Source organism: Myxine glutinosa, chromosome 1 (assembly GCF_964187855.1).
Source record: "Myxine glutinosa chromosome 1, kmMyxGlut1.1, whole genome shotgun sequence".
In the NCBI taxonomy this organism is placed as follows: domain Eukaryota; kingdom Metazoa; phylum Chordata; class Myxini; order Myxiniformes; family Myxinidae; genus Myxine; species Myxine glutinosa.
Genome location: NC_136261.1, coordinates 95,979,341 through 95,996,689, shown reverse-complemented (window position 1 = coordinate 95,996,689; position 17,349 = coordinate 95,979,341). Strand labels below are relative to the sequence as shown.

Here is a 17,349-nt window from a genome sequence, read left to right as displayed (position 1 = left end):
CTGGCATTAATTCGGCGATCGACCGAGATTCGAACCCAGGATCCTAAGCCGGCACCCTAGCCGCTAGCCCAACACCAGAAATGGTGTCATGAACACAATTTATTTACGCACAAGCACAAAAGCAAGACGGGCCGATTTCCGATTCCGACGGGCGAGACGGGCCGATTTCCGATTCCGACGGGCCGATTTGGAGCAAGAAAAAGAACGAGACGGGAGAAAAAGGAGAGAAACGAGACGGGGAAAGCCGATTGGAGAGGCGAGTGAGGCACGATTGGAGAGGAGTGTGAGGCGCGATTGGAGAGGAGTGTGAGGCACGATTGGAGAGGAGTGTGAGGCGTGATTGGAGAGGAGTGTGAGGCACGATTGGAGAGGAGTGATTGGAGGGGAGTGTGAGGCACGATTGGAGAGGAGTGTGAGGCACGATTGGAGAGGAGTGTGAGGCGCGATTGGAGAGGAGTGTGAGGCGCGATTGGAGAGGAGTGTGAGGCGCGATTGGAGAGGCGTGTGAAGGATTGCAGAGGAGAGGAGTGTGAGGGATTGGAGAGGTGAGGGATTGGAAAGGAGAGGGATGTGAGGGTTTGGAGAGGAGAGGAGTGCTAGGTGGAGAGAGGAGAGGAGTGCTAGGTGGAGAGAGGAGAGTGTCAGGTGGAGACAGGAGAGTGTCAGGTGGAGACAGGAGAGTGTCAGGTGGAGAGGAGTGAGGGGTCACATATTATGTGAAATAACTAAATTCACACCATTTCTGGATCTGATGACTTGCCAGTAACCATTTTGTAAAAATGAATGTGCAGCATATAACTCAATATGTCGAAATGTCACACACATCCATGCCCGTGGGATTCCCACGGGTGACCCCGCTAGTATATATTGTTACAGACGCGGCTTTTGGATGTTATTTTACCGAGCGGTGGTGTATTTAACCGCGTCCGAACAGTTACTCCCCGATTAGAACCCGATTCCAACCGAACGTTGACTAATCGCGCTACAGATATTCAATTGGGAAACCTCTAAAGCGACCGAAAGAGAAGAAGAGAGAAGAAAGACAGAGTTTGGAGGAAGAACAGATTTATTATACACACACAAGCAATATTTTAGAGCGACCAATATTATTTACAGCAATAGATGGAAAAGAGCAGTCACACAGTGCATTGTTAACTTATTCTATTTCATTTACTTAATCCCCAAGACAAACGAGTAGGACAGGACGTTCACACTCACACGGTGGATATTGCAGGAAGGAATAGCTGAGGTGGACGCGTGGAGGAAGGCAAGGTCGGAGGCCGCAGCACCCCTCGCGGTTTTGGCGGGAAAACCTCCGTCGCGTATCCGCGGCCGTCACGCGCTGGCTCGGCACACCTGCTCCTCTTCCTGGGGTGGAGCCGTCTCCCTCCGTTCAGCGCGTCTCTCCAACGACAGGGGGGTATTGCAGGCAGGCAGGTAGGTAGGTAGGTAGGTAGGGCTTGCGGTGGATTGCGCTCCTCTTCCAGGTCATCCCCCAGCGTATCTCTCAAGGCCTCTCTTTGGTGCAGCCTCGTTGCTCCTCTCCAGTCATCTCTCATCTGCACTCCTAAAGCAGTCCCCTGCAGTCGCTTTTATCACCTCCGGCGGAATTAAGCCGCCGGCTCCGAGGGCACGCCTACCGGGTCACTCACCGCGGTGTTGATTGGCTGTTAGGGCCGGTTCACTCCTGCCCTCTTCTGACGAGGTGGAGCCACGCCTTTCTTCTCCAACCTTACCTCGTGGCCAATGGTGGTTGAAGAGAAAACCAGCCAAAATGCGGAAGACAATTGGAAGGGAGGTTTTGGGGAAATTGGAAGGGCCTACGCTTATTTTGTTTGATACAATGCAAAGTCAATCTAGTGGGAAAACACATACTTAGCCTACATGGAATAAGGAAATACACTATTTAAAAGATATATCGTGACCTGCGTGTATGTTCGATGAAATTAATTAGGAGGACGGCTGCGACCATTATTTACATTACCAGGATGTTACCATACCAAAACCATACTCTTCACATCCGTTACCCTTCCTCCAAAATTGTTACACTCCTCAAAACCCGTTACACTTCTCAAAATCGTTACACTGCACCCTCCTTTCTTCAGGCACGTCCTCGGGCCTACTAGACTTAACTGAGTGTGACATGTAGGTGTAATTCCCTCTACAATTAACCTGACCCTGAGTGTGACAATTTTAAAACACAAATAAGTATGTCCCCCTATTGCATTGCATCCTGTCTAACAGACTCAAGCCCACAGCTAACCGAATTACGGAATTATTCTGAAACTATACATTTACGGTGGGGAGCATTATTTACAATGACGTGATTTCTTATTTACAACGCAACCCAGGACCTGTGTGTTTTTTTCTTTTTAGGGAACAAGAAAAAGAAATTCCTGTTGGGAGGGAGGAGACAGCACGCATTGCATCGATGCACCAGTACCAATACCACCAAAGCACCCAAAAGCACCCAAACACCACAAAGCACCCAAAAACACCATCCGGTGCGGTTACCATGGTTCATAATAAACACAACAAAACAACTGGTGGTGGTCTTCTCCTTCTCTGCTGGGCCGATGTTCTTCCCGACGTCTTCTGGCTTCATGCGGCCTATTTGGACATACTAAAAAAAACACAACTTGTGTCCATTTTTATTTAGGGCCTCAGGGGCCAACTAAGGGTGGTCCACCTGTTTGGCATAGGTGCCACCTTACCGAGGTCCGCAAGCAAGATTCCCTGGCCACTATGGCCGGTCTCCAACAGAGGTGCTCTGCCCCAGAACCTGGGGTCCATCAAGTGGTACTTGGCCGCCGAACAGCGGTCCATAAAGTGGTACATCAACGCAATGCGTGCTGGTTCTGGGAATCTCGGGCGCACAATGGCCACCTCACGCACGCTCCCCTCGGCACCCAATGGCGCACAGGTCATGTGGGAGACAAAAGAAAGACAATTTAGCGAGGGGTAAGGTCACAAGGGTACACGTCAATAAGGCAATGCAAGGTGAAATGCGTACGGAGGCCGAAGTGAGAAAGCTCGTCCCTACCGTACGTCACCCCCCTGTCACCTACCCTACCCTTGTTCTCACCCCATATGTACAAAAATCTACACATTTACAAATTCGTCACTACTGTCACGTCTTCCCCATATTTCCCTTATACCAAATTCGTCACCACAATCCCTCTACTTCAAAATTTGCCATCATCAAATTCATCATCAATCCTCATAAGGAGGCAGAGATGGAACATCAAAGCACAATGTCACACCCACGTCATGATGCGTCTCACAATCCAAACATTTGCATCATAAAAAATAATCAAACATGGCATGGTGTGGAGTACCTGTCACCTCAGGTGAGTGGATGCAGATGGTGTGAGGAGATCCTTCATCCTAACTATCCTCTAAATGATTTTAACACACTTTACACTACCCGGGGTCTTTCCCTGCCAATTCATTGGCCAACTTACACTATGGGTTCTAATAACCAATTCCCATTGGCCAAACTGTGGTGCTCCTCAATTTTGGGGTCTCACTCCCCCGATTCATCTCCCGGTGCTCTAGCACAATTTCTGGGCTGCGACGTGTACCTCTCCCAACAGGTCTACCCACCTGCACACCTCCACCACTGTAGTTGCCACCCGAGCTTACCTAGCTCCTCACCCTAACCTATCTAACTGGGGGCAGCCCCTCTCCTGGCTCTGTCACCCCTTGGTGCCCTCTGGCACTGGGCTACCCGGGTCCGTCCTCCGGATCCTCGGGCCCCATCCACACAACTACTACCGGCTCCCAGAGCCCACCTGCGGCCTCACCTGGCCGACATCCTTACAGTGGTGGAGTGCCCCAAACCAACTACACACACTAACAGGCTACACGCCCAGCCATTTCCACAACACCAACGCACCCATCCACATACCATTCTGTCACCCGCACCACAGATGCCAATATCCAACCACAATTTACCTGTACCCTCTACCTAACACTTACACTACCCGCCCCGGGTATCCGCGATGGGGGTCCACTCTTCCCCCATTCACACCTTCGCACCATCCACTCCACTCCACAATTTCCACCATTCTCACTCCACGACCATCCATTTCACTACTCCATACCATTTATTCCATACAGCCACATACACCTGTTCTTCATTCACCTGTCGTTGCACACCTGTGCAATCATACCTGGTGCCACCTGCACCCTCCTTTCTTCCTGGACCATTTGGTCAACACAACACGCAATCACCACTACTCCCTCATACACTGCTCCACACACCTGTTCAGTTGCACACCTGTGCAATCACACCTGTTCCATTCTCACCTGTTCAATCCTCACACACACGGCATCATCTCAGCTAACTCCTCCCCTCTGAAACTTGCGCTTCCCAGTCGTCCCTTTAAACTATTGCGCTCCCACGTCATTATAATCCACACTAATCTACCTGCGTCCCCACTACAGGTATCAGTCACTAACTAACCTTAACGTTACCTAATGTCATCTTCGCTAGATCCCTACAATTATCCAAGCCCTCCCTGGCTCGGTTGTCATAGCCACCCCATAAACTATTGCGCATTTGCCCCCACCTGTGAGGGATGGTGGATTTGCCATCCCACCACATCGGGGGTCTCTCACTACCAATTTCGCTCGTCCAAATCCAACAATTCAAAAATTTTCCATTTACTGCCAATTCTATTCACTTTTCTAAATTTCGTTTCAAATCACTACTATCACTATCACCATCACCCGTCTACTTATTACATCCTCTCGGTGCGCCAATTCACATCACCCGTCTACTTATTACATCCTCTCGGTGCGCCAATTCACATCTACAGCCCGGCTTCGTACAGCCGAGCAATGAACGCGGGTCGTTTTTTTTTGCCAGCGGCTGGATACGTCCCGCATTCGGGGCAGGGACGGAGGCTTACCCGGGCCGAGATCCCATGCACCACTTCGGCGTGGAGCCATCCAATGTCCCGATCTCGACCTGCCGGCACGTCTCAATAGAAAGTGGTCGCCATGACGACCCTTCCTATCGAGCTGCCCGCTCCGCCTAGTGGAGCCCGGACGCGGCCGCTCCACGCGAGGCCCAGCGTGGATCGCGCACGGCGGTCCTTTCGAACCCGCCGTGGCTCGGATCTCCGCTGGTTCTCGCGGCACGCGAAGCCCGGCACGCACCGAGGGCCCGATCCGGCTAAAAGTCGACCTAACCTTTAACCCGGTTATCGTCGACGCCTCACCTGGATGCCTACAAGCATACGCTACCCCTTTCGTGCTCATACATGCAGCCGTTTCCATGCTCTTGGTCGTACCTTCTCTAACACACCTCGGTACACTCATTCCGCTCACCGACTTGGTCACACACCTGACCACCGAACACTTTGGCACACATTCGTTGCTCGCACACCTCACCAATACACCGCTTCGCGCCCCTTTCTCGGTCACCTCCTTTGTGACAATCACAGGTGTGCTCTCACCCGCACACCCAACCACGTGTCTCACTACCAATTCCAGCGTGCATTCCCACTCACGCTCTACCATTCCAGGTGTGCATCCTTCCATCCCAGGTGTACATCCTCGCTCACCTATCACAACCAGCTCACGCTCCGTTTCACTCTCACTACTTTCACCTCCACTCTCAGTCGCGCACTCACCCTTACTTTCGACGGCACACTCTTTCCTCATGCACCCGTCCGTTACACACCTTTCTCGCGCACACTCTCCCGTTACACCCTCTGTAACACTCACCACAGACGTACACTTTCTCGTTACATCCTCTGTAACACTCACCACAGGTGTACACTCTCTCGTTACTTCCTCCGTAACACTCACCACAGGTGTACACTCTCTCGTTACTTCCTCCGTAACACTCACCACAGGTGTACACTCTCTCGTTACTTCCTCCGTAACACTCACCACAGACGTACACTTTCTCGTTACATCCTCTGTAACACTCACCACACCGCGCTTCCATGTACCCCCTCGCACACGCGCTTCGACCGGCTCACTCCTGACGGCACACTCACTCCTCGGCGTGCACTTTTTTCTCACACACCCCATGGTCGGACATTCTCGCACACCTCTTTTTTCGCACACCTGACCTGTCACACACTTCACCAACGGCCTTTCACGAACACCCGGATCCAAACCAATCCCCAAGCCGACTGAAGCTTTCCTCACATCATATACATTGCCACTCACCTCCGTACCTCGTCGCACCTCCTCTGCCGCCTGCAAACTTTTTATTTGGTTAGTGAGCACCGCATCATGATTTGAACACAGACCTTGTACATATTCCATGACTTCCTCCTTTATCTCCCTCTTAGCTTCCCTCCGTCTCTTCTTAATTTCACTCACCCCTTCTTCCACCTCCTCTAATTTTTCCTTTACCTCTTTCAGCTCCCGGTGCGCCCCCTCGATTTCTTCCTCCATTGCTACTTTAACCGTTTCTATGTGCGTCCTTACCTCCCGGTCCTTCGTCTCCATTACTTCTGTCACCTCTTCCAACCTCTTCGTCAATCCCTCATGTACCATTTGACATTCCTTTTGTGTCGCTATTAATTCATTTTTAATGTCCTTTTGTGTCGCTTTTAAACCCCCGATGATTGCAGTGTTCTTTTCCACTTGGTCCGCTAGTTCTTTTTGTCCCACCGTCAGCTGTTCTACTCCTTTCGTCAGATCTTCTATTCCCCCCTGTAACTTTACCGTATTATTTCTCACCTCTTTCTCGATACGCTTTTCGCCTCGCTTTACCTCCTCGCGTAGCCCCGAGACCTCCTCACTCATCCCTCTTCGTATTTCCTCCATCTGGTTCCCCATCTGTTCGATTTCCCGGGCGGATTGTTCCCCCATTTCCCGCAATTTGTCCTCCATCCTATTTTCTAACCCCATTAATTTCTTGTCTAACTCCTTAAAATTATTGTCTAACCCCTCACCGGTACCCCTCGCTTCGTCCCTCATTACCCCCATTTGGTTTCCCATTACCCCCATTTGGCCCTCCAATCGCTCACCCTGAGCATCCATCCGGTTCCCCATTTGTCCCATTTTGGCTTCTAGCCTGTCCATAAGGGCCCCCATTTTTCTGCTTTCCATTTTCTCACTATCGTTATTTTTCTGCATTTCCACCATGAATTGGGTCATGAAGGCTTGCATTTGGGTCGCGCTCATTGGTTCCGCGACCGTGGCCTCCTCAACCACGTGCGCGAGGGCGCCATTTTGTGCGTCTGAAACCTCCGCAACCACATTGCCATTTTTCTCCTCCTCCCTTTCCTCCACATACATTTCCCCGAGGTCCTGGGTCGATTCCACCCTGTCTATCTCTCCCACCGACATCCGATCGCCTTGATTGTCCATGGCGCGATCTCCAACTTCGGGTTTTGCTTTATAAAACAAAATAAATTTCGGCAGCTTGTAATTTTGAGCGCGTTAAGCGCGCTTCGGGTCCGATCTCCCTCCTCGACACCAATTGTTACTCTAATAGTACAATTGGTGTTCCAAAATTTGGGCCTAACAAATTTAGTCCCAGGTTCGAATCCAACTCCTCGACACCAATTGTTACAGACGCGGCTTTTGGATGTTATTTTACCGAGCGGTGGTGTATTTAACCGCGTCCGAACAGTTACTCCCCGATTAGAACCCGATTCCAACCGAACGTTGACTAATCGCGCTACAGATATTCAATTGGGAAACCTCTAAAGCGACCGAAAGAGAAGAAGAGAGAAGAAAGACAGAGTTTGGAGGAAGAACAGATTTATTATACACACACAAGCAATATTTTAGAGCGACCAATATTATTTACAGCAATAGATGGAAAAGAGCAGTCACACAGTGCATTGTTAACTTATTCTATTTCATTTACTTAATCCCCAAGACAAACGAGTAGGACAGGACGTTCACACTCACACGGTGGATATTGCAGGAAGGAATAGCTGAGGTGGACGCGTGGAGGAAGGCAAGGTCGGAGGCCGCAGCACCCCTCGCGGTTTTGGCGGGAAAACCTCCGTCGCGTATCCGCGGCCGTCACGCGCTGGCTCGGCACACCTGCTCCTCTTCCTGGGGTGGAGCCGTCTCCCTCCGTTCAGCGCGTCTCTCCAACGACAGGGGGGTATTGCAGGCAGGCAGGTAGGTAGGTAGGTAGGTAGGGCTTGCGGTGGATTGCGCTCCTCTTCCAGGTCATCCCCCAGCGTATCTCTCAAGGCCTCTCTTTGGTGCAGCCTCGTTGCTCCTCTCCAGTCATCTCTCATCTGCACTCCTAAAGCAGTCCCCTGCAGTCGCTTTTATCACCTCCGGCGGAATTAAGCCGCCGGCTCCGAGGGCACGCCTACCGGGTCACTCACCGCGGTGTTGATTGGCTGTTAGGGCCGGTTCACTCCTGCCCTCTTCTGACGAGGTGGAGCCACGCCTTTCTTCTCCAACCTTACCTCGTGGCCAATGGTGGTTGAAGAGAAAACCAGCCAAAATGCGGAAGACAATTGGAAGGGAGGTTTTGGGGAAATTGGAAGGGCCTACGCTTATTTTGTTTGATACAATGCAAAGTCAATCTAGTGGGAAAACACATACTTAGCCTACATGGAATAAGGAAATACACTATTTAAAAGATATATCGTGACCTGCGTGTATGTTCGATGAAATTAATTAGGAGGACGGCTGCGACCATTATTTACATTACCAGGATGTTACCATACCAAAACCATACTCTTCACATCCGTTACCCTTCCTCCAAAATTGTTACACTCCTCAAAACCCGTTACACTTCTCAAAATCGTTACAATATATATACAGTCACGTGAAAAAGTAAGTACACCCCATGGAAAGTTTTGACTTTTTCAACATATTTCAACATACAGCTATTTGATCTTCATTTCAACAATATTGACAGATAAAGGTGATATAATATAACAAATATCATGAAACATTTACATTTTGTAGTCCATTGTATAATTCAAATAAACGTAAATGCAAATTTCGCATGTGGAAAAAGTAAGTAAACCCTTGGCTCTAATAGGTGGTATTGCCCCCTTTGGCAGAAACAACCTCAAGTAGGCGTTCCTTACAACTGTCTACCAGTCTCTGACATCGACTGGGAGAAATTTTTGCCCACTCCTCCATGCAGAATTATTTTAGCTGTGCGATGTTTGAGGGGTTTCTTGCATGCACAGCTCGTTTCAAATCCCCCCCTCAACATCTCGATGTGATTTAGATCCGGGCTTTGACCATTCCAGAACCCTCCATTTCTTTCTTTTCAGCCATTCCTTGGTGGATTCACTGGTATGTTTAGGGTCATTGTCATGTTGCAAATTCCACCTTCGGTTGAGCTTCAACTTTCCGACAGATGGCCTCACATTATCCTCAAGCACCCTCTGGTACATGTAGAATTCATAGTGGATTCTATGATGGTGAGCTGCCCAGGCCCTGATGCAGCAAAGCTGCCCCAAACCATAATATTTCCACCACCATGCTTTACAGTTGGTATCAGGTTCTTGTGGTCAAATGCTGTCTTTGGTTTTCGCCAAACATGTCTTCTGGTACTGTGGCCAAATAGCTCATTAAACCTATGACTCATCTGTCCAGAGCACATTGTTCCATAAGTGCTGGTCTTTGCCGAGGTGTTCATTGGCAAACTTTAGTCTTGCCCTGATGTTCTTTCTGGACAGCAAAGATTTCCTCCTGGCACACCTCCCATGTAGATCAAATTTGTGCAGCCTCTTTCTAATGGTAGACTCATGCACTTTGACATCAACAGTGGCAAGAGCTACCTGTAGGTCCCATGATGACATTCTGGGGTTCTTAGAGACTTCTTTCAGCATCTTGCGGTCTGCTCTCGGGCTGAACTTGCTGGGCCGGCCTGGCCTGAACAAGTTGGCAGTTGTTTGGAATCTTCTCCACTTGTAGATGATCTTCCGGACAGTCGAATGATTGATTTCAAATTGTTTGGAGATCTTTCTAAATCCCTTCCCAGACTCGTAGGCATCTATAACCTTCTTTCTGAAGGCCTCAGAGAGCTCTTTTGATCTAGGAATGGTGACGCCGCACACTTCAACAACAAAGAGCAAACCAAACGAAATGTCTGAGTTTAAATAAGACAGGTTCCTCCAAGATGCTCTCTAACGATGTTCTAAACATTTGCACCTGAGCTGGTGCACCTGATTCTAATTTTAGGTATTTGAAGTAATGATAAATGTAGGGGTGTCCTTACTTTTTCCACATGCGAAATTTGCATTTATGTTTATTTAAATTATACAATGGACTACAAAATGTAAATGTTTCATGATATTTGTTATATTATATCACTTTTATCTATCAATATTGTTGAAATGAAGATCAAATAGCTGTATGTTGAAATATGTTGAAAAAGTCAAAACTTTACATGGGGTGTACTTACTTTTTCGCGTGACTGTATATATAAACTCGAAAGAATTAATAAAGAAGTAAAATACATTCACCAGCATATATTCAACGAAAATGTAAAATGATGATTTCATATTTGTGATGGATTCTGATTTTGATGTTATTGCTTTTCCATTATATTTGCCCTCATTTCAACCATGTTAATGTTTCTTTTTCGCTTGAGCAATGCTGGGTACTCCAGCTATAAATACTTTTATACTTTACTTGGGGTACAAATACAAATACAACTTTGTCTGGGGGGTAACATAGGCTATGTGGTTGCGGCCTCATGCAGAGGTGTGGGGGACCGGGAGAGGGGCGTACAACTGTGTACCCTGTAGCACCACCTGGTGATGGTGGCAGAGGGTATTACAATTTCCTTTTTTTACCTGTGCAGCACTGAGGTTATGCAAGCACTCTTTGCACATGTAAATGTTTCCTACTTCTCTTACCCCTTCTCCCCCAAAACAGAGGGGCCTGTCAAAGCCACCACCCCCTCCCCTCCCCCCAAAAGATGTATATGTAGTATATCTTTCCCCTCCCTCTCCCCTCACCACTCCCTCTCCTCCCCCTTCCACTCCCTACACTCCCTTCCTCACCCCACCCCCCCCCTCCCTACATCCCCCTTCTCCCTGCAATACTGGGTACTCCTGCTCGTATATATATATATGTATAGATTGTATACGTATATATATATATATAAATTTAAAAATAAAATGGTTCCCACTCCCACTCATAATTCACATTTATTGGCGACACTATGCTTTCAGCTTTTATTTGTCTCTTCCTTCCTTAAAACTGATACTCTACACGTATCAAGCATGGTAAAAGTGCCAATGAGACAGCTAAATATAAAATAGTCCATTTTCTGCACAAACAATAAATGGATAATATGTACTGGAAGCCACCATTGCCCTCTCTTCCATTTCATGCAGGTCCCATTTGCTCGATACCTGGCTATGTACAATCCTGGCCGTCTGCGACGGTACCAGCTTGGGGCTGTGTACCGTCGTGAGCAGCCTTCTGCAAGCAATGCACGACTACGACAGTTCATGCAGGCTGTATGTACCTGCATGTTCAAATATTTCTGTCTTGTGTCTGATTGTATACCTGTATAATTAAAAAAAATATATATATATATTATACATAATATTATACAGGTATACAGTGTCTGATTGTATACCTGTATAATATTATGTAGAAATTTGCCGACGGTCGGGGAAGATATTTAATGGATAAAAAAATGCTACTTCAAAAGCATTTACTGCATAAGGACAGTTAGACATAGTAAATGATGTCATTTTATTTTACTAGTGTTGTGCCTTCATCACATTTCCTTTATTTGTTCTTACTCTTGTTAAATATAATTTGCTATCTGCAGGAGTTCTGACATGTTGTGAAAAGTTAACACTTAGTGGCCAAATAGTATCTTTTAAAACAGTTCTGACTACTACTACTACGACTACTACTTATTTAATGGCACCAATTAATCTCACCTTTTTGTGGGGTCTACCGGGGATTTATTTTGGTTCCAAGTCTTTCACGAATCGGCAGGCCGGGCCTAACGTTCGACTAGATGTGACAGGCATTTCAAAAATATTTTTCAGGTACTGGTGATAACTCACCTATTCTTTATGAAGGACGTAATGGGACTTTTAACATCCACAGACAAGCAGTGCTGGCAGATGGGTGCTCGGCTCAGGCTTTACGTCCTTCCGATGGGTGGTGGACACATTGATACATTGTCCTGTATGCAAAACATGGGTGACATTGTGTACCTCTAGAGTCAAGACCATCCTGCCAGCCATGCTGCCAGCCATCTCTGTATATGGATAAATAAAATGTTTATTACCTCTGCCACTGAAGGTGGATGGAGGTTATGTTTTCACTCTGTCTGTCTGTTTGTTTGGCTGTCTGTTTGTCTGTGAACAAGATATTTCAAAACGTTGTGGACGGATTCGGACGAAATTTGGCGGTGAGGTAGTGTATGTGACAAGCACGAGATTATTGGAATTTGGTGAAGATCCGGATCCGGATACTAGAATTTTTAAGTGATTCTTCACCATTGGGAGATAGGGCCAAAAACAATATATAGCAGGATATCTCAAAAAGTTATGGACGGATTTGGACAAAACGTGGTGGACAGGTTGGTTGTGTGACAAGGACGAATCGATTTGATTTTGGTGAAGTTCTGAATATGGGTTCGGATATGAGAATTATTTAATTTTTCAAGTGATTCCTCACCATTGAGAGATCGGGCGAAAAGCGATATATAACATGATATTTAAAAAAGTTGTGGACGAGTTTTGACTAAACTTGGTGGACGAGTTGGTTAGGTGATGAGAACAAGCCGATTAGACTTTGGTTCAGGTCTGAATCCAGATCCGACCAATCATGGGATACAAAACAAACTGTTCAGCCTGGTGGAGGTATGCGCTCTATCAAGTGCCGTTCTAGTTCTCCATTAAATACGCCTTGATTGTCTTGTTAAATCATATCACAGTAAAATAATCTTCAAAATTATTTTAACCTTAAAAATAAGGGGTCGCATAATTGCTCAGTTGTGGTATTTACGTTGTCTTTTACATATAATTTGTGGATCATGGAAGACATTCATATCACCACAAATATAAAACAACAAATAAAGGCAAAGTCTCAAGTACAGAGCATACACAGATAAAGCTGATTGTGTATTCTTACTAAATTTTTATTGTGCCAGCAGTTTAATTAATCTGATGTTTTTTTCAGGGTATAAAGCAGAAGTTTGCTGTCATACAATGAATTATGCACCTTACTAAAATCGAGCATCGAGGTGTCATCAAATTGTTGTACAAAGACAGACACACAAATTGTGTCTCTGTGTCAAAGCTCCAAAGAATTTGCTCCAAAGACAGACACACTGTGTGTCTGTCTGTCTGTGTGTCTGTCTGTCTGTGTCTGTCTGTCTGTGTGTCTGTCTGTGTGTGTCTGTCTGTCTGTGTCTGTCTGTGTGTTTGTCTTTGGACACAGAGAGAGAGACACAGACACAGAGAGAGAGAGAGAGAGAGAGAGAGAGAGAGAGACACAGAGAGACAGACACAGACAGACAGACACACAGACAGACAGACAGACACACAGACAGTCTCCAAAGATGCAGCTCCAAAGAAATCCACAAATAGTGGCCGTGAACGGCAAAGGTGCACCATCATATTCTGCAGTCGCCAATTGTGCGGCCGCCTCTAAGCATGGACGTGAGGTGTCCCCAAGGCAGAACGGCTGGCAGATGCGAATGACTCACAAACTGTTGTCCAACTCAATGTATACAATTTTCTGGGATGCCAGTTGGATTCCTGCCGATTGACTCGATGCCTCACAAAGCTACACCCACAGGGGAATATTATTCCAGCTTCGAGCAAAAACTGTAGGAAGCCATCAAGGGTGTTGACCAAAGAACACCACTTGTGAGTGGTACTTTAAGCAGTTGAAACACCCGACCACACCCCAGATCTGACCCCCAGTTCCTATTATATGTTTCGACATTTCGCTTCTCACCTGTGTGGCCACCGATTGGCTGACTAAGAGTAACTGACTTGAAGCATCCTGGCTGAAGGAGGAATCTTAAAACTTCTGTCTTACTGTCATAGACAGTTTGATGGGCAAATAGATCGACAGCATTGAAATAAAGGGTCACTATTGAAAAATATTTTAATTTGACCTCTCTTGGACAATCGTGATTGAGTACAATCGTGACAATTGTACAATCGTGACAATATTCCTAGAACTTGTTGAAAATCCCTCGTACCTCACTTGGCATCTGTGGTTTGAGAGATTATTAAAATGATAGCAGATGCAAAAAACCTCTTATAAGCTTCATAGCTTTTCACATGGAGCAAATCTCTTCATGCCATTTATACGATACCGTAATTGGCAGACGGGACTCCCAGTTACGTGACTCGTTGAAAACCAATGATGTGTATTTATTGAGTGTCGAAAGGAAAAACAAAACCAAGAAAGATTGGCCATTTTATAGCAAACATTCCACCATTAGTCCATTTGGATACATAATAACAGTGTCTGCTAATTAAATGCCCAAATGGCCTCGTACACTGCAGTACTACATTTCAGAACTATCTGTAAGGGTGCACCTGGCAACAGTGCGGTGTATAAAGCAGAAGCCTGGCAACAGTGCAGTGTATAATAGTGCGGGAGCCCAGAAACATTTGTTTCACATCTCGAGTACAAAAGGTTTGAGGCCTGGAATATATGCATCTATGATAGGAGACCCCAAAAAGGCAATTCTTAAGTTCTGCAATTCTGCACAGCAACCAGGGGGCGCCACCAAAGACCCCTAAATGTGACTCTTAATTCACAATTTGAGTACATCTTTCAAACTTGTCTTAAAATGTTCTCTATAGGAGTGGAAATCAGAATTCCCAATTCTTAAGTTTTCAATTTGTGTATTAGGTCGCTTAAGAACGACCTAATTAATGCTAATTAACGCTAATTAGCATTTTTAATTCACAATTTGAGTACATCCATGAAACATATGGCAATGTATTCCTTAGCAAGGGCTAGTAGCTCAAGCTCAAGCTCAAGCAAGTAGCTCAAGCAAGCTCAAGAGCAAGGGCTAGTATGGGGTGCAATCTCTTGCACCTGTTGAAATGTTTCCCCGTCAAAAATCCGTTTAAGGATCCGGTTGCAAGTACCTCAGATTCAGTCAGCATTTCTGGTCCTCCAGAGTTGGACAGGAGTTTCCCAATAGCCTTGAAGAAAGCCATTTCGATGTGGAATGGGCCTAACATTATGAAAATGTTATCAAATTTCGGTTTCTCAGTCACTTGTATTTGAAGTGCCGGCTTGGCTGCGCCCAGATCATAACTGACTATTCCGTATTTCTGTCCCGTCTCATTAGCACACCTCTGCGTGATGAGGAGAGTCTCCTGCACGACCTCTGGGCTGGTGATAGGCTGGCGTAAGTTTGGCATATATAGAACCTCTTGTTTTGGAAGGTGGTCACTGCAAATGCTTGCATTAAACCCAACCCACATAATAGGCAATACATCATTGCCAATGGCATGGCTCATCATCCACACGAGGTCCAGGTGGCGAGCCTTGTTGCTAACATCTGGAAGGCTGTAGACTGCAGTGTTTTTGTAACTGAACTTCGTCATCTTTGGTATCTTCCTATATGGCTGGAGTGCAGTATCTGTACTCTCAAGGGTTCTCTTCCTTTTGCCTGTCTTTACTTGCCGAGCACTAGTTGAGGTTGAAACTGCCATGACAGCAGATGCTTCACGTTCTTCATCAGGTGCTGGCACATTTTGGTACAGAATACCCATGGTATCGTGCAGCGAATTGGCTCCAGACATGGTTTGAGTCATCTCATCGAAATTGTCGAAGGCTAATCCGACTGGTTTACCTACGACTGTTCCTTTTGGACAAGCAAGCTTCTGTTCTTGAATGGATTCAGCTGTGGCAGTTTCAACTTCTTCCAATGTGTTGTAGCTTAAACAGTGACCAAACCTGTTCAGGACTTGAACCATTTTTTTACTGCCAGTGACCGACTTAACACTCATACCAAGAGCTACATGTTTTGCAGGTTTTGCGCGACCCCGTTGTACAATGAACAAGGCATCCTGACTAGACGAATTTGCGCGGCGCTTTACTGACTCTGTATATCGCTCTGGTTTTAGCCCTCCGTACAAAATATTGAAAAAATCTACTACAAGTTTTGGGGGTGACGAGTCCCCGTTTCTTAAATCCTCCAATGTCGGACATTCAGGAAGGTCGACCTTTTCAACCTTGAGCAACTGGTTGCGCAAAAGCAATGCTGCTTTGGCGATTGTTCTCTCATCAGTAGATGTGTAATCATATACAACACGAATTGCATCATCTGCGGTTTCTGCATTATATAAGATGTTTCCAAGCCTTTTCCCAAGTGAACTCTGTATCTTTATGCGCGCTTTGAAGTGACTCATCAATGTCCTAGAGAGGCTGAAGGCGCTTCCCCTGGGCGTTTCTGCGGATGCCGAACAAATATCAAGATAACGTTCATATACAGAATTAAGAAGTTCAGGTCTGTTGTCTATTATTACAGATTGCTCAATGTATGCAAAAATGTCCAACACACTGGTCTCAGAAGGCGTTTTTGTTTCACGTGTGTCCTTTTGGGAAACTCGATTGGCTGACAACAAATACGCACTTTTACATGAATGATGGTAGTGGGCCTCCTTGGCAATTAAATCCGTATCAACTACTTTTGGAATAACCTTACTGTCATTTAATGTCTTTGCTGCATTTTGGATCGATACACCGGCTTCAATGGTTTCACATCTTCCCAACAGTTCGACGCTTCCACCTTTGAGTCGTTTTATCTTTTTCTCACAGAATAGACAAACAGGTGGCAAAATCCCGGCAGATGATGTAGAAGGTGCCGACTCCTTGGATGGACGTAAATGTGGGGCATTGCTACGGTGAACATCACTGGCGGCTTTAACAGGCGGCGTTTGGGATGAGATGGCGGTAAAGTTCTTGTAACAAGAAACATGGTAACCATCCATTTCAGCAGGAGACGTAGGCAATCTCTGAACTACACCACAATAGACAGAGTCCTGGAAATGTTGCTTTTGCCGTCTATTAGCTGCTGCTGTTTCTACTGCTTCCCATTGCGTATCCTTGAAAGGTAGAACGTCTGGACGAGCTTTCTTGTCTGCACTGCGTTGGATGTGAAGAATACATCTGCGTTCCAATGATGAAACAGTAGGCTGGACAGTAGGCTGGACAGTAGGCGTAGTATTGGTGGCCGATTCCATGGTTGCATGTTTCAAATCATTGTCTGAAAAATAAAATCACAGCGGGTGGTCAGTGAGCATGGCGAGTCAGTCAGTTTTGGTCAGTGAAATCCAAAAGAAGTTATTTCAAATTTTGAGGCAATAAGTCATTATTTTCTACTCAGCTGTGGTTCGAACCTGAAATCGGTATGCATACAGAACTTTG

General features: G+C 46.4%; 1 protein-coding gene across 3 annotated transcripts in view; it reads left to right on the top strand.

Moving 5' to 3' along the window:
* LOC137426672 (histidine--tRNA ligase, cytoplasmic) overlaps positions 1–17,349 on the top strand; it is a 76,928-nt gene that overhangs the window by 40,447 nt on the left and 19,132 nt on the right. For all 3 annotated transcript variants that reach the window (XM_068115446.2, XM_078775071.1, XM_068115454.2), the window contains one exon: positions 11,310–11,435. In XM_068115446.2, the coding sequence (XP_067971547.2) occupies positions 11,310–11,435 (126 nt within the window). The remainder of the gene's footprint in view (positions 1–11,309; positions 11,436–17,349) is intronic.